The sequence below is a fragment of the Chlorocebus sabaeus genome, chromosome 8 (assembly GCF_047675955.1).
Source record: "Chlorocebus sabaeus isolate Y175 chromosome 8, mChlSab1.0.hap1, whole genome shotgun sequence".
Lineage (NCBI taxonomy): Eukaryota > Metazoa > Chordata > Mammalia > Primates > Cercopithecidae > Chlorocebus > Chlorocebus sabaeus.
The window spans coordinates 83,720,711-83,738,352 of NC_132911.1; the positions used below are offsets into that span (position 1 = coordinate 83,720,711).

At 45.5% G+C, this 17,642-nt stretch overlaps 1 protein-coding gene and 1 long non-coding RNA gene across 4 annotated transcripts in view; one reads left to right on the forward strand and one right to left on the reverse strand.

The window, feature by feature from the left end:
- Nucleotides 1-8,736: 8,736 nt before the first annotated feature.
- HEY1 (hes related family bHLH transcription factor with YRPW motif 1) lies at nt 8,737-12,610 on the reverse strand. Of its 3 annotated transcripts, none has more exons than XM_008000947.3 (5): nt 12,311-12,610; nt 11,960-12,035; nt 11,740-11,835; nt 11,395-11,476; nt 8,737-10,511 (listed from the first exon to the last, which is right to left on the reverse strand). In XM_008000947.3, exons 1-5 carry the CDS (start codon nt 12,397-12,399, stop codon nt 9,928-9,930), a joined length of 927 nt encoding a protein of 308 aa, XP_007999138.1. In that variant the 5' UTR covers nt 12,400-12,610; the 3' UTR covers nt 8,737-9,927. The 3 variants fall into 3 exon arrangements, with proteins under 3 accessions (XP_007999138.1, XP_007999139.1, XP_007999140.1); XM_008000948.3 differs by having other exon boundaries at nt 11,752-11,835; nt 12,311-12,606; XM_008000949.3 differs by lacking the exons at nt 11,395-11,476; nt 11,740-11,835; nt 11,960-12,035; nt 12,311-12,610 and adding an exon at nt 10,948-11,388.
- Nucleotides 12,611-12,859: 249 nt separating this feature from the next.
- LOC140712319 (uncharacterized) overlaps nt 12,860-17,642 on the forward strand; it is a 31,859-nt gene continuing 27,076 nt past the window's right edge. Inside the window, exon 1 of the long non-coding RNA XR_012093850.1 lies at nt 12,860-12,936. This is a non-coding gene — a long non-coding RNA (uncharacterized lncRNA). The remainder of the gene's footprint in view (nt 12,937-17,642) is intronic.

Below are 17,642 nucleotides of genomic sequence, written 5' to 3' on the forward strand. Positions count from 1 at the left end.
TGAAAATAGAAGAGATGAGGTTATTAAATGATCATCGCTATCATTCCCACCACCCCCTCTTCGATATTTCTAAATTTAGAACATTTGAATACCTTGTTTTCTAACCCATGTTTCATCCATAACAAAAATATGTGTAAAACGGGCATAAACAGGAAGCCAATGGTGAGATTATAGTTTCTCAATGATCATTAAGGAAGATTTTCCTGAAACCAAGTTTTAGAATTGTCCCTTTGGCATCCTGTAAGTTTCTGAGTCTGCAGATTTGGGATGGGGGAAGGGTATGGCTTCCCACCACTTTTATAATTAAGGGGAAAGGTTGCTTGCAAGCATAGCAGTGGAGAGGCTGAACTGGCAAGTCAAGAACTGCATACATGTGGTAATTCAACATCTGGAGATTGATACCTTTAAAACATCTGTATCTGTATATACATCACCCTTGGAAAGCCTTAGTTAGAAACTCTAGTGAAGCCCATTCACAACATTCAGGGTGGACCAAACTCTGCTTCAATATCCTGTATCTCAGGGAACTCATCTTCTCGCCAAGAAGTTTGTTTCACTTTCAGGCTACTGTAATCATTGGAAAATATCACAGGAGCCTCTTACCAAGTGAAAAATCAATCAAATGATAAGTTAAACTTGAGTGTTAAATTTTTTTAAAGTGCGGACTTTATATTTGCCATTAAATTCTAGCTTTGCTTCATAACTGTTGGAAGATTTTGGATGAATGTCATCATCTTGCATAATCTCAGTTTATTCATCTGTAAACAGAAATGATAACACTGACCTTTCAGAGTAACCATTCTTAAAGATTACAGATAATGTGTGAAAAGCCCCCAGCACAATGCGGGACGTGATGCAAACACTAAATAAAGAATTATTGTCACTTAACTAATTCCTGAGCCTTCTAACTGTCCCATCATGCAGCTCACATTTCTAGTACTGTTCCAGGAAATGGTAAAACGCTTAGTCAAACGCCTCACAGCAGTGCAGATACACTATTCTGCAGTATCCTCCGATAGTCCAGCACAGTAAGCCTTCTCCAAAGGAATGGAGTTTGTAAGGCATGGCTTGTTCTTTGTGAACTCTTGTTAGCTGCTAGTTTTCATAACTTTTATTTATTATTTATTTGTTTGTTTGTTTTTGAGATAGGGTTTTGCTCTGTCACCCAGGCTGGAGTACAGTGGCGTGGTCATAACTCACTGCAGCCTTGAACCCTTGGGCTCAAGGGATCCTCCTGTTTCGGCCTCCCCAGTAACTGGGACTACAGGTGCATGCCACCATATCCAGCTACTAGTTTTTTTGTTTTTTGTTTTTTATTGTGGGGGTTGGTAGAGACAGGGTCTCACTATGTTGCCCAGGCTAATCTGAAACTCCTGAGCTCAAGCAATCCTGCCACCTTGGCGTCCCAAAGTATTTGGATTACAGGCATGAGCCATCATGCCTGGGCATCACTTTTTTTTAATACATGCTCCAGGTGACCATGTTTATAATTCATCTTAAAACTTTGCCCTGTATTAACATTAAACTCATTGGTTAATAGTATAAAAAATTCACCTTCTCTTTCAAAAATTCATTCTTCCATTCATTCCAAATTCATCCCTTCCATGTTTCACTATTCCCCAAAATTATCAACATGGATATGACAATCCTGTGCACAAGCTTCTTCCATTTGCTTGGGTGTCATTTATTGGACTAAACATGTGCTTCTCCACTGAGTGAGGAATGAGAAATAGTGGGACTTTTGAGGGTTGTTTTATTTTTACAATAACTGCTTTCAACCATATTCTGACAAATCTCCCTTTGCTTTCTCTTAATCATGCCTTGGACAGACCAAAGAATTTCCTTGTCATTTTCCACAAACAAAATTCAGTCTATTTAAAAATGTCAATCTCCTCTCTCATTTAAAACTTTCCCCATCTTGTCATCAGCTAAAATGTGGGAGGAGGACTTGGGGGTCGGGGGCAGTGGGAAGGGACATTGTCTACCCTTCAGCTCCTCTTCCTCCTCCTCCAGCACCTTGGAGGGTCTGGGTGGGGATTCATGTTCCAGGCCAGTTCTGAGTCTAGTATTCCTCCACGCCTTCCCTTCCCAATGTTAACTACGCTGGCATTGAGGATGGGAGAAGAGAGAAGAGGGAAGGAAACATCTTCCCACATAAGTTGGGGGAGGCTGCCAGGAACCCGCGTTCTCACTTTGGCTCTGTTCTTCATCTGCTGCAGGAGGCCTCTGCTGATGTGATGCTTTTAAAGTGGGTGATGTGCGTGGTATTTTAGGGGAGATGTTCAGTTTCATCCTAATCCCCTGCATTTCCAAGAACCACACCCTGCGAAGAGAAGGAGGTAGCTGTTTCCCTTCAGCTCTGACAGCAGCTCAAGCTTCAAATCCACTTTCTATAAATCCTGGAGCCTCATGCAGCCACTGCAATCCCTCATAAAACTTTCAACTCACCTACTCCGTGCAGGCAGGGGAGAAGCTAGGCCACTCCTCATCATGACCATGATCTCCTTTCTCATCCCTTTCCCCATCTTCTTATGTGAGCTGGGATGAGGTTCAGCTATGGGGGCTATTGTTGAACATGGAAAGGATAGTTTAGGCTCCTATTAAAACACCCTGTCAGAAATATTGGGTCCCAAGTGGATTTGGGTTCCTTAGAATGTGAGGTACTTACCGCTTCTGTGCACTCAGCTTATTACCGGACAACAGAAAAAGCTGTACTCAAAATCCTGTTACAAACCCATGGCTGCTTGATGGCCAGAACCACGGTCAGAATTACAGGCCCCTCCCCATCTCAACCCCACGGGTCTCTGCCCTGTGTGAGGATGTGGGTCTCCACCTGAGAACCTCTGGCCTCTGTTTTCATAAGACCCTCTCTTTACATACGGAAACGAATAATTTTCTAGTCGCCCTTCGGCCTCCAACTTACCACAGACTGTATGTTAGTTTCTTTAATTTCTTCACGTTTAGTCTAAACGCTTCATCTGTGTTGCTGTCCTATAAACCCTGAGTGGTATGTACTCTGTTGTTGTAATAGAACTTCTGTCTTCTCTCCATTTTTATGAATACAGTTCACTGGGTGAGATGGCTCACGCCTGTAATTCCAGCACTTTGGGAGGCCGGGGCAGGTGGATCACCTGAGGTCAGGAGTTCAAGACTAGCCTGGCCAACATGACAAAACCCCGTCTCTACTAAAAATACAAAAATTAGCTGAGCGTGGTGGCACATGCCTGTAATCCCAGCTACTCAGGAAGCTGCAGCAGGAGAATTGTTTGAATCTGGGAGGCGGAAGTTCCAGTGAGCTGAGATCGTGCCATTGCACTCCAGCCTGGGCAACAGAACAACTGTCTCAAAAAATAAAATAAATAAAAATAAATAAAATAAATAAAAATACAGTTGCTGTGCTCCCCCACCCCCATCTCAAAGGTTGTACTAAAATGGGGGAAGATCAAAAACACAGACACCCTAACTGGAGAGAATGTGGAAATGAAGATAAGTTGAAAGCCTGTGTCGTCAGAGAGTGGGGGCTTTTGTGGGGAATATAAGAAAGGTGGTTGGATGCAGTGACTCACACCTGTAATTCTAGCACTTTGGGAGGCTGAGGTGGGCGGATTGCCTGAGTTCAGGGGTTCAAGACCACTCTGGGCAACACAGTGAAACCTTGTCTCTACTAAAAATACAAAAATTAGCCAGGCGTGGTGGTGGGTGCCTGTAGTCCCAGCTACTCAGAAGGCTGAGGCAGGAGAATTGCTTGAACCCGGGAGGCAGAGAGCGAGACTCCACCTCCAAAAAAAGAAAAAAAAAGAAAGGTGACCAATATCCCTACATTCCCACTAGGCACACAGTGGGAATAAATAAGTAAATAAATAAATAAGGAAATAGACTTGAAGAAAGATGTTTGAGTTTGCTTTTTTTTAAAGCAGAATTTTGGCTGGGCACGCTGGCTCACACCTGTAATCCCAACACTTTAGGAAGCCAAGGTGGGAGGATCGCTCGAGTCCAGAAGTTTGAGACTAGCCTGGGCAGCGTACCAAAACCCTGTCTCTATCTAAAAATAAAAATAAATAAAATTAAAATAAACAAATAAAAGCAGAATTTTATAATAGCGAAGAGGAAGTATTGAAGTGAAACATAAAATTACCTTCCCTGGGAGTAATGAAGGTGGGGGCTGGAGGATAAAGACTTGCCTGTCTGGATCTCTTCTGCTCTGCTTTTTTTTTTTTTTTTTTTTTTTTTATGACAGAGTTTCGCTCAGGCTGGAGTGCAATGGTGCAATCTTGGCTCACCACAACATCTGCCTCCCAGGTTCAAGCAATTCTCCAGTCAGCCTCCGAGTAGCTGGGATTATAAGCATGTGCTACCACGCTTGGCTAATTTTGTTTTTTTGTTTGTTTGCTTTGTTTTGTTGTTTTACTAGAGATGGATTTTTCCATGTTGGTCAGGCTGGTCTCAAACTCCCGGCCTCAGCTGATCCACCGCCTCTGCCTCCCAAAAGTACTGGGATTACAGGCATGAGCCACCATGCCCGGCTGCTCTGCTTCTTAGTGGAGACTAAGGGGGTGGGTAGGATTCATTCACTCATTCAGCAAATACTTACTGAGAGCCTCTAATGTGCTAGACAATTTTAAGTGACAGAACTGTAGAAGTGAACAAACCAGGCAAAAACAGACAATAAACAAATAGTCAATGAAATATTTATTCTGTCAGATCATGCTGGGTACGGTGGAGATAAACAAAAGAAGAAAGGCAGGTGGGAGAGGCGAATGTGGGGATGAGAGAGTGAGAGTGGGATGATTGCTTCAAATAGAGTTGTAAGGAAAGACCTGGTGGAAAGGTGACCTTTGAGCAGAGCCCCAAGTAGAGTAGAGATTACAGATAGGTTAGCAGACCACTGGGGAAAAAGCATTCCAGGCAGAGGGAATGGCCAATGCAAAGGCCTGGAGATGCAAACATGTAGAGCACGTTCCCACAACAGCAGACAGCAAGTGTGGCTGGAGCAGTGAGGAGGGGTGAGTGGTAGGAAATGAGGTCAAAGAGGATGACCAAAGTCTCAGATATGTCATTCTTTAATTTCATGATTCAATGCTGCATTTATGGAACATTCCTAAGCACCAGATACAAAACCATGCTCGGGGGAGGTATTTTAAAAAAACAAACAAAACTAAAAGTAGCTACAGAAACTGTTTAGGTATCAACTCTATCAGAGGTAACCGCCAGTCTCTTTCTGGCTAAAATACAACGTTTTCAAGTCTCTTCTGCTACGTCAAGCCATAGATAACCTACCAGCAATCTATGATTAAAAGTTTTCCAATTTACACATCGTCTTTTAACTTGACAGTAACAAAAAATATCACCATAGGAGTAAATTCAATGGGAAATTTTACAGCCAAACTATAAAGAAGCATAATGTGGCAGGGGGTTAACGCAAAATCCAGAAACCTGTCTGTGTTCCTCAGACCCATTTCTTAGGGACATTTGTTTACCGTGAATTTTGCTGGGATTTACAGGCCCTGGGGAACAGTTCTGTGGCAAGTGCCTGTCAATACCTACAGACAGCTCAAAAAGAAAGGCCTGGGTTTCTTTTTCCTTGGCTTTCTTCTCGCCTCTCCCCACCCCCACCCCAGAGCAGAACACTGAAGGATCTGAGAGAAAAGCCCTGCAGCTCATCAAGATCAAGGCAGGCATTATATTTCAAGTTGAAGTTCAAAACAGCTTGCTTTTTGCTGAGACGTCTTACTTCCTGAAATCAGATGGCGCCTTTTAGTGCTTCAGTGTGCTGAGTCACAAATGAGCTACACACTCGCTCTTTCATTTCAGGCTGCCAGGCTGAGAACTCGTCTTCTTCCTTGGTAAAGGGAATGCAAGGACCCAGTCGAGAACACCTTTGGAAGAGGTTTCTGTGAAGCAGAAACCTTTCTCCTTGCTTTATTTTACCTTGAGGAAATTGCACACCCCAGAAGTAATTTTTTTTAAAAGTCTGTACATAATCTTTACATGGTATCACCTACAGCTGCCTAATGACTACAGTGTTGATTTTATTTTAGCTTATGTTTACCCATTTATTGTAGTGTATTCAAACATGGATGACAAAGATATTAGAAAATTCTAGCCCTCCAGAGAGTCATTCAGTTTAGAGCCCTGGAAGCTGAGAAATAGTTGTTGCCCATGGTTCAGTCTTGCTGGAAGACAGGTTTTGGTGAATTAATGACCCACCAATAAAAATTGGACAATTTCACATAAAAAATTCAAATTTGGAGATGCCCTTGGAAACTTGAGAGATCTGCTAACGCTGGACTAAAATTTCTGCATAAGAACAATTGGCGAGACCCTTCAGCCAGACTTGGAGACAGAATGGGTGCTAGGAGCATGTGATGTCCTCCCTGGGTCATCACTCACCTGATACCACTGCATTCCTCCCCAGTAGTGCCTGTCCCTGTCACATGCACCTGGGACCCTCACCCGGTCCAGCCACTTTATTTGACAGATGAGGAAAGTGGGGTTCAGAGAATCATAATGACTTGTCCAGTGTCACCCAATTAGATAAAAGTAGGAGCCAAGATTCTGGTCCCCTTTCCAAGATGCTCTCATTCCCTGGGACTCCAGTTGTAAATGAAATTCAGCCACATTTGAAGCAGTATCTCAGATGATATTAGCTCTGAAGTGATTTTAATTATAAATCATCACTAGAAACTAATGAAGGCATCAAAGCTATGATACTGGTATAGATGGGAAGGACTGGGGAAAAGTATAACTAGGAGATAAAACATTTCCTGAGGGATTTCAAATTTAAGTAATCTATATTTAAAATATCATGATTTTTGTGAGTCACAGAGTAGAGCAATGAAAACCTGGATAAAAATCACATCCTAATTTAACTAGACTGAATAAATTGGAAACAATTATTTCTTGGATTTTTAGAGGCTTTTTTAAATACAAGAATTCTGCCCATCTATCTACTTCATCATATTAATTCATGGTAATACATTAAATGAAAATAAATCAGTAATTATTGAGGCCTTTCAGGATTCTTTATAACCAATTATTTATTTTCCTTATAAGGTAAACTTATGCATTCTCTGAAAAAAATCTTGTTTACACTGGTGGTTGTATTATAAATGTACATGTAATACAAAAAATACGCTGGCCCTGATAACCCTGGTGTTATTTTTTCCTTGTTGCATCAATTCCAAATAGAAATGTCAGTTTTCCTAGATTAATTTTTCTATACACTATTGGTACGTAGTCATACTCCATCCTGCTTCCTAGGAAGCTCACACTTCACCTGCACCATCCTCAGATACTTTTCACCTTGAAAGGGCTTGAAAAGAAACCAGAATATTTCCATGGAAAAGTATGTGATCTGGAAATGATCTGCCAGGCCTCCCGCTAAAAGAAAAAAGTACTAACCAGATATAGCTATCATTGATGAGACAAGTGGAACATGCTACATGTTTTACAGTCCCACAGCTCTTTCAGCATAGCCAGCAAACAAGAGGCTTCACTTCTTACCACATTAGCAGCCATCTAAACCTATGTAACAGTAAGAGATAGTCGAAGTACAATGCTGTTCAGTAATGCTGTAATGTCATTGGAAATTGTGGTTGCTAAAATTAAACTGACACTTGGCAGAAATTAGCATAACACTTTCCATCACAGCCTTATGACAGAAAGAGTGTCTGCGTGGCACAGGCAATGCTGAGAGCAGAGCTGTGCATCACCAGAGGGATCAACATCTGAGGCCATGCAGAGAAAGCTTTGAAGGGATTGGAAACCCACAATCACAAAAATGCCACAGTCTCCCATCCCTTCACAGGGACACAGAAGTCGATGCTCAAATTCAAAGTCCAAACTTCTCTTTGCCTTTTGACTGTGTTTTTTTCACCAGATGGGAGGAGGAGCTCCATGTTTGGGCAAAGAAAAGGAAGGCTTTATTTTATCATCTGCCAGCATGAGTTTTCTCCTTCTCCTCCCCACCGCCCTCAGGATCAAGGCGAACTCCTTAGGAACACTCCTTAATTGGCAGAGGGCTACTTTTAAGGCAATGGGAAGACACTCCTCTCCCCTGGGGCCCAGAATATGTCCTCCATGCTGGCAGTGTTTTATTCTATCCTAAAGCATATGTCAGCTTCCTCACTACACAGCTCAGGAGTCCAGTGCAACTAAAGAGTTAAATTCCTTGGAAATAAGACCAGTGAAGACTCCTGGAGCTGTGCAGGTGCAGAATTACAGCCTGCCACTGCTCGTCAGACCACAGATTCCCAAGACTCTGCACAGGGTCTCAGGGATAGCAACATTTAGGTCTTCTTGTTTTGCCATTTAAAAAAATAAATAAAAGAAAGAAATTTCCATCTTCTCGCATAGAAATGAGCACGCAGTAGGTACTCTGAGTAAATATTTGTCAAATAGTCAACACGGTTTTACAATATTTCACCCAAGCTCCTTTCCACCCCTGTAAATCTCAGTCTGATTTCAGCTTTCCTAATCCACAGATGGCCAGTTTAGGGCCAGATCATCTGACATAAGAGCAAAAGGGCTATGTCCTCTTGTGGGAGGCAGGGCAAAGCTCTGCATTGTAATGAAGTCACCTTATTCAATGGCACGAATTCACACAGTTTAGAAGTCCAAGAATAATGAAACTGGTAAACATACAAACCAATCAGGCAAAATGAAAACCAAGGAAAGTTTATCTTTTCTTAGCCAAGAGGGGGAAAGGCCAAGGTATGTAAGACATACACCACAGAATACTTTGTTCTTTCTTTTTTATTTAGTCACGACACATCAGTACAACAGAGGTCAAACCCAGTTCAGTGGAGGTCGTTTAACTACACCTGCTAAAAGAATAAACCTGAAAAATGATATTTTATAGCCCAAATCAAATTAAATAAATCAAACAGAAGGAGGCAGGAAAGCCCTTTTAAATACCTTGGCAACCACAGTTCCATGCACCAAAAGGAAAACTCACATAAAAATTTCCAGTTAAAAGAAAACATGGCAGTTCCAGGAAAATTAGGTTATGCATTTAACAGGTTCCACTGTACTACTCAATTGACCACTTGCACACCATGATCACTTATCCATGTTAACATTTGTGAATTTGAGATCCGTGTGATTAAAAATTCATTGCATTGCTGGGGCTGGTAAATGCAGGCGTATTCTATTCAATTACCTTCAGTTTCCTTTCCACCAACACTCCAAATGAGACCTAATCTATCAGTGGCTCTCTCCTAACTAAATCAGAACTGCCAGTCCTGGCAGACACCAGCAGCTGGTCAGATGGATTCAGGGCCATGAATAGTTTGTACATTCAAACTATTCTGCTACCTTTCTGCTATAGGAAGCAGAGAATTTACTAGTCTTCTTTCTTGGATAAAGCTGATCATCTGATTTGTCAACGCTTTGTTCAGAAATATAAAATTCAATACAGTTCCCCTCCCCCCAAAAGAATATTATTTATACAACACCTTAATCTGTCAAAATATTAACAAACAGAATCATGTTAACATTAAGCATAGTGGTTTGGAAAATTAATTCTAAAAACAGACCATAACTATACAAGGAGAAAAACAGACCAAAAATACTAAATGTTAAGATTCCCCAAATTTTGGGGCAAAAACGGAATCATTCTGGTTTACAAAGTAAATTAGGCACAGTACAAACCTATCACGAAATGTTGGCTTATACTCACTATTTCAATTTAATGTCTTGAACAAAATTTAACAACTAGTTTGTAAAAACTGCTAATACATGACATGATGAAAAAAACATTAAAAAAGAAAAAAGTAAACCAACAAACCTTTAGTCTTTAAAAAGAAATTTATCTGAAAGTGTACCTTTTTCCTTTTTACTTTTACTGACGACTTTAAGGTGATGTTGGCAACAGTCCAGCCCAGCTGGGATTTTAAACTTTCCCCTCCCTCATTCTACATCAGTTCTTTAAAAAGCTCCAATCTCCGTCCCCCAAGGTCTATAGGGCTTGCCAAGGTTTGCAGCCTGCGTGGGTGCTGAAGGGCTCAATGCATTGGGAGACAGTAAGTGGAAGGAGCCGAAAGAGAAGGGGAAGGCCGACAGGGAGGCCACTGAGGAGAGCAGAGGCGGCGACAGTTTGGAGGCGGAGGTGACCACAGGGAGCACCGGTCCGAGGCTGCCGCTAGGGGGCGCTCGCAAAGCAGGCGCCTCCGGATGTGCTGAGCCCAGCCTGCCCTGGTGGTGCGGTTCCGTGGGTGAGGCCGTGGTGGCCGCGTTGCCGTGGCCGTTCTGGGGCAGTAACAGCGGGTGAGCGATGTGCGGGTGATGTCCAAAGGCGGTCCCCCAGGGAATGTGTCCGAGGCCCGCGTGGGCGCCGCTCGCGGCTTCCCGCTGGGAGGCGTAGTTGTTGAGATGTGAGACCAGTCGAACTCGAAGCGGGTCAGAGGCATCTAGTCCTTCAATGATGCTCAGATAACGGGCAACTTCTGCCAGGCATTCCCGAAATCCCAAACTCCGATAGTCCATAGCAAGGGCGTGCGCATCAAAGTAGCCTAAGGAAAAGAACAAAAGAAAAATCTCAGGGCTTTGCCCGTTTCCCGCATTTCTTCAGTCCCAGAGACAGCCCTTCCTGGCAGATACCTGCATCCCGTAAAACACGACAGTCAAGGGTTCTTTCGAAAGTCTAAATATTTTGGAGTCGACCAAAATCTTTGCATTAATCAACATAGGCAGAATGTGTTTGCTAATGCAAGTTCAAAGCCCAATTAGAAGCTGCAGAGCAGAAATTGGAATTATACCCTACCAGCAGATGAAACTATGCTCATTCCTTTAATGTTTTCCCTCAACAACAACAAAAAATACATCAAGGACAGAGAAACCACAGAGCAGTGAAATTCATTAGACACACAGATGTAAGCTATCATCGTGGAGCTTTTAGGCACTTGGACCTCAGTAAAGCATTTTCCTGCTGGAGACAGACACACAGACCTTGGTCTCCTGTTAGGTTTCCTCTACTTAACCGCAATACATTTCTTTCCTCAAGAGGCACGTGGCAGCGCATTTTTTTTTTTAATCCCATATACCAAAATAAGACCACATATTGTTTTTAAATGCTTTTTCTCAAAATAGCAATGGACAAATGTGAGAGCTACCTGATCTGAATCAGGGCTGTCACAACTTCTGAAGACCTCACAAATAATAGGTATTTTCCAAAAGATGCACTAGTTCAATCTGCAGAGAGTTGGGGTGGTGAATTCACTGGAGAAGATTCTATGTGCATTTGAAAATGTACTGACAGGGAACTGCACACACCACACACTGTTCTCTCCCCACCCCCAAAGAAAAATCAGGCAGCTACTGCACCAATCCTGGCCTTCAGTCGCTGCTCACTCTCTACCAACCACTCAGAGCCCCCACTAGGTCTAGGAGATGTACCTTTCCCTCCTGCCGTATGCAGCATTTTCAGGTGATCCACAGTCATCTGCAGGATCTCGGCTTTTTCTAGCTTAGCAGATCCCTAAAGATGAGAATGGCAAAAAGATTGATTTGGCACAAGTTCCTTTGGGGAACAACTTAAAATATGCAAACATACATACAAAGATATATGCTTTGTAAAGCGTAAAGTATGGACTAAAGAAAAATCAGTTGTCTTCACAAAATACGCTGGCATCTGTACGAATTCATCTAGGCACAAGCAACACAGCTATTTTCCAAGGCGGATGAGATTAATGGAGGGAAGATTCAGAAGGTGCGGACAGCGACGCTGAGAGCTTTACCTACTTGTTCCATTACCTGCTTCTCAAAAGCACTGGGTACTAGCCTTCTCAGCTCAGACAAACTGTTATTGATCCGGTCTCGTCGGCGCTTCTCAATTATCTGCAGAAGGCAAGCAAAACAAAGAAAGGTATTACCATTACGACTGTAAATTTCAAATACAAAAAAAGGTGGTTATTTCCATTAATTAATAACAAAAATAAAACGAGATTGTAAAGAGACTCACTCCTCTCCGTCTTTTTCTGGCCAAAATCTGGGAAGACGTAGTTGGGGACATGGAACCTAGAGCTGAACTCAAGTTTCTGAAAAGAGAAAAAGCACAAACAAAAACTGAAATCGCCGTTAAACGAGGAGAGGTGACCTGAGAGGTCGCCCCCCACACCCTCCCCGCACTCAGACTTTTTTGCCACTTGGGCTGGAAGGCGCCCAGGGGTTCCCTGGCCGCGGGCTGCCGCCAGCCCGCGACGCGCGGAGGTCAGCGCAGAGCACCGGCGCGCCAAGAGTCCCCGCCCGCTGTCACCGCGGCGGGCCTGCGCTCGCCTCCCGCTCTGGCTCCGCTCCGCCGCCGCCAGCTCACCCATTCTCGTCCGCACTCTCCTTCTCCACCTCGATGGTCTCGTCCAGCTCGCTGTCCGAGGAGCTGTACTCGGGGTGAGCTCGCTTCATGCTGGCTGCCCGGAGGATGCAGGGGAGGGTCGGCGCGGCAGGCAGGGAGGAGTTAACTACAGCGGCACGTCTCCGCGCTCGGCTGCTCGCGTTCAGCACACACTGATCCCGCTCACGCTTTGCCTCTGGTTAAAACTCAACCATCCTTTCCCACGCTGAGCCCCTTCCCAGGGCACTGGGGAGGGCGGGGGAGCGGGGAAGGCGGGCGAGGGGGCGGAGAGGCGGGGCGGCAGCTCCAGGGCAACAGCCGCCCCCCAGCCAATCCGGTTTCTTCGCCGCTGACTGGCAGCCGCTCCGGGGAGGGGCGGGAGCGAGGCCGAGGGCGCGAGCGGACCGCGCCCCCGCCCTCCGCGCCCTCCCCTGCCCGGCGGCGGTGCGTCGGCTCCGCGGGGGCTCTGCCCGGCCTGCACTCAGGGGAAGGAGGAGGTGCGGGAGGCCGGGCCGGGACACAAGCCCGCCGGCGGCCGCGGCCCCTCCCCGCCCCGCGCGCCCCGATTGGCCTGGCCGCGCGCCAGGGCCGCGCCTGCAGCGCCTCCGGTGAGCCGCACGCGCCGCGGGCCGTGGGAAAGTGCCGGCGCCGCGGCCGCCAGCCAATCCGGGCGGCCGGCGACGGCGACGGCGGCGGCCGCGCTGGCGGCGGCGGCGGCGCTGGGCGTCCGCATGAATGGAGAAGAATGGGCAGGCGGGGAGCCCGGCCGCGCGAGGGCGCGCCGGCGGGGGCTGGGTGGCCGCGGGCCGGGCCCCCAGTGTGAACCTGTAATCGGAGCCTGGGCGCCGGCCGGCCTCGGAAGCCGCCGCCTAGCGCCACCGTAAATCTCGCCCGCGTGGCCGCCAGTTCCCGGCGGCTGGAGGCGCGCGCTGTTGGCGGGGCTGTGCCGGGTGCACCTGGTCAGGCCGCGCGCCTGCGGCTCCGCGGATCCCGCGGGGAGAGGGGGCGCCGGGCGCGTCCACAGTGGCCACCAGTCCAGGGGCGGTCACATGGAGGAGCAAGCTGTGGGCTCAGGGAACGCTCTTTTTGGATTTCTGGGACCGAGGCCGCACATGCAGCCAGACTCGTTTCCGCAGGGGCTTCCCAGCCGCGGGATGGAATGAATACCCCTGTGCATCTCATTTCCGGGGAAGTGGAGCACTTGTTTTCTCGGCTGACTTTGGGGGGGAAAAAAAAACCAATGGTCCCTGGGGATAATCATTATGCTTGGGTTTTTTGTTGTCTCTGTGCACACACACACACACACACCCGGCGTTGGCGGCCAGATCCTCTCAGCGGGCGACAGGGTGGCGGTGCTGGCGTTTGCGTCTGAGGCTGGCCTTGCTGAGGGAATGCACGTCTCTGGCCCCAGACACACACCTCTGGCTTCGGTGGCTTGACGTGGCGTGTACTGGCTGCTACGTGAAGTCCCCCCCGAGTCCACCAAGAAGACAGATTTTTTTTAAATACAGTTGTAAATCTCGAAACTGATTTCTGATTCCAGAAACAGAATGGTTGTTTTAAATTGGAAAATCCGGCCTTCTGTCCCTTACAAACGTGCAGAGCAATTCGCATTCGTCTCAGATCCACTCTGGAGGTTGTAGTCCTGTCTGTGAGGGAAAGCTTAGTACCTACCGGTGAGGATAACAAAAGGCTTTTCTCTTTGCAAAATGCTTCCTGGTTTCTAGACTTCCTTATTGATCTCAATGCCATCTTTCTTTTCTTTTCTTTTCTTTCTCTCTCTCTCTCTCTCTCTTTCTCTCTTTCTCTGTTCCATTTTCTGAGATAGAGTCTCGCTCTGTCTCCCAGGCTGGAGTGCAGTGCTGCGATCTCGGCTCACTGCAAGCGATTCAAGCGATTCTCCTGCCTCAGCCTCCCCAGAAGCTGGGATTACAGACGCGCGCCACCATGCTCAGCTAATTGTTTTTGGTAATTTTAGTAGAGACGAGGTTTCACCATGTTGGCCAGGCTGGTCTCAAACTCCTGACCACAGGTGATCCGCCTGCCTTGGCCTCCCAAAGTACTGGGATTACAGGCGTGAGCCACAGCACCCGGCCTCAATGCCATGTTAACACACCCTGGATGTGCTAGGGCCTGAAAATACAAAGGTGACCCAAAAGTCATCCAGCCTGCACTCCTAGAACTCATATCCTAGAGAGAAGACAGAGAATACACAATAAAATAGTTATGGATGCTCCAATGCTTGGAAGCACTCCTTGGTAAGGAAAAACAAGGGGGTGAGGATTCTTTATGAGGTCTGGGAAGGCCTGTTCTGTGTTTGGAAGGGGACTTAAGATCAAGAAGAGGTGAACTAGGTGGTTCAGTAATAACCATGAAGGAAGGGGTGGAGACCCCTCCCATGAGTGGTAGGATCAGAGGAGAGAGTTACACTGAGGGCATCAGGCCCAATTTTCTCCCATGTGCTATGTAGAGGGGATTTACCCCTGGAGGCTTTGAGCAAAGAACGACTTTTAACGTCTTTGCTACCCTGAATGCAAGGTACCGCCTGCAAATTGACCCATTCTGAAGCTTAAATGGGACTGCCCAGGCCTGGCCCCTCAAGAAAAGGAGCTTTTACCATTTGAGGGTGGGGAAGTGGGCAAGTGTTGCCTTTTATAATTCATCTGTCCTGAAGAATCACCCTTTTTTATTCACTCAAAGGCCCATTTTCTTGCCTGGTTTGTAGAGTCTGGGTTCAGTTACTTAACTTACCGTTCTGCAGGCTGCTTTTATCTGCATTCCCTTGCCGAAGAGATACTCCAGATGTCCTGGAAGAGAGAGACACTACTCCAGATTTAGGAATTCACTCGCAAGGCCAGGCCCAGGTGGAGGCCTCCCCAGAGGAAAAGTGGTAGAACCTCCAGGAAGAAACAGCTCATCCTCAAACTCCAGCTGCAGCATTTCTCTGTGAACGAGGCTTAGGGTGGTCAGCTTGTTGGAAGGGGTGCAAGCAGTAGCTGTGTGTGAGACTGCCCTGGAGGAAACGCCAAATTGTCAATTATTCATTCATGAGAGCTTTGGCCACTGTGGAGGTCCCTACTTGGATACCCTTCATGAGGCCCTGCCTCTGTCAGTTTGCTGGCGGGTGCAGGTGATCTCAGTTGAACAGGCATGGGCCATGGTGCTCAGGAGGACCAAAGGCTACACCTGCAGCTCTGAGAAAGAAGGGGCTGCCTCTCTCTCTAACCTCTTAGTCTAATTGCTGTATCCATTCTGAGGCAAAGGTCTTTGTCAAAACAACTTTAGGTAAAGCCAGCCAGTGGCTAGCTGAAACCTTTAGGGCTTGCTTGCTTATGTACTTGCTTGACAAACTTGTATAAAGCCCCTAGTCTGTGCTGGGCACTGAGCCAGGCCTAGAGCAATCAGGCTGAAAAGCCACAATCTCTATCAAGCTGCTCACAAATTCTTAGCTACATGACATTTAAGCCTCAATAATCTTATCTGTAAAATGGTGATATTGGCTGGGCACAGTGGCTCACGCCTGTAATCCCAGTACTTTGGGAGGCCGAGGTGGTTGAATCACGAGGTCAGGAGTTCAAGACCAGCCTGACCAATATGGTGAAATTTAGTAGATATTTTTATCTACTAAAAATACAAAAATTAGCCGGGCATGGTGGCGCACACCTGTAATCCCAGCTACTCGGGAGGCTGAGGTAGGGGAGTTGCTTGAACCTGGGAGGCGGAGGTTGCAGTGAGCCAAGATCACACCACTGCACTCCAGCCTGGGCAACAGAACGAGACTCCATCACACACACACACAAAAAATGGTGATATCAATAATAGTTACTTTTCAGTGTCACAAATTAAATATGACCAATTATATGAGGCACTTTACAACAATGCTTGGCCACTAGTTAGCACCCAATAAACAATATCTGTTATTATTGGCTTTTAATATACCTGCTCTGCACATGAGCATATAAACTCTGAGCACTAAGTTACTTCTATGTTTTCTTCTAATACTCTTTGTTACGCATCTAATGAGGTTGAAAGGCAGTATAAATAATTATGTACCAATTGGATATATTAAAAGAGTCTCTAGAAAGTAATATCCTTTTAACATCAGGAGAAGGAAACAGTGCTTCTTGTTAACAGCACTAGATTATTTTGAGTAACATAAGCATCTGCTATTCATTGTTAGTGAAAGTTGTGCTTTTTGAATCTAAGAAACATCTCCTGAGCATGTAGTGCTATAAATACATGTATAAGTGAGGAGTGCACTCATGGTGTTCAGAGGTGGCTCCTTCATGAGAACACAAGGAATTTTGACTAAGTGCCAGTTTTCCTTTGTTCCTGATGCTTGCTGCTTTCTCTAGATGCAGCATCTCAAATACCAGATTGCTCTGTGGCATGTCATGCTATGCAAAACTGCACTTCCACTATTAGCTTTCCTAATTGAGGTCAGATGTGAGGTGCCTTGGTGTTTGCCTTGAAGGAATTGTTTAATTGGAACCCTAACAGGCAGTGGTATGGTACAGTGGAAAAAGGGATTTCAAGTCACCTGCCTGGGTTCAAGTCACTCTTTATTAGCTGTGTGACCTTGAGCTTGTCACCACACCTTTACCCTCTGAACCTCAGTTTCCTCATCCATAAAATAATAGCTCAGCGTTCATTTTGTTTTTCAAAAGATAAAATGAGACAAAGCATTTTTTCAAGTGCCAAACAAATGTTATGCCTTATGCTGTTAAGTTATGGCGATGATGATGATGATAAGAATACGGGATGCTTCTTCCTGAGCCTTACTGGACCATCAAGCCTGGAACTCCTAGCCTTCTCCCGTGAGCCTTCCTGAGCCTCTTGTGCCCACCAGTGAATTCCTTCACAATGAGCAACTCCATCTTTTAAATATATATATATATATATATTTAAAATACCAACATACATTTCACAGAACATTAATTTCTCAAGATGCTTTGTAAATAAAAGAATCTGTTTCCAAATACATCTGGAAAACTACCTGTAAGATCTCAGGGCACATTACAGCATGAAAAGCTCAGAGACATTCTTAGTAAAGAAGCCTTATTTACATTTGTATAACCCAGCACTTCCCAAACTCGCCACTTACAGCATCTTTTTTTTTTTTTTTTTTCATATAATGTGCTAATATTCCATTGAAATGGCATATCAAGGAACACACTTTGGGAAGTTGTCATAGTATAAGGGTGGATGCATTTTGCTTTTGGTTAAAGACGACTGACCCACAAACATTTAATCACAAGTGAAAACCAACTTAATACAAATTATTACTAAGTCAAGTGCTGAAATGTAACTTTTG

Excerpts from the sequence above, each read along its gene's own strand:
- HEY1 (XM_008000947.3), bottom strand. The coding sequence starts at position 12,399 with ATGAAGCGAGCTCACCCCGAGTACAGCTCCTCGGACAGCGAGCTGGAC. Across the intron at positions 12,036-12,310 it reads GAGAGTGCGGACGAGAATGG|AAACTTGAGTTCAGCTCTAG; the intron begins GTGAGCTGGCGG and ends TTCTCTTTTCAG. Across the intron at positions 10,512-11,394 it reads GCATACGGCAGGAGGGAAAG|GCTACTTTGATGCGCACGCC; the intron begins GTACATCTCCTA and ends TCTTTTCCTTAG.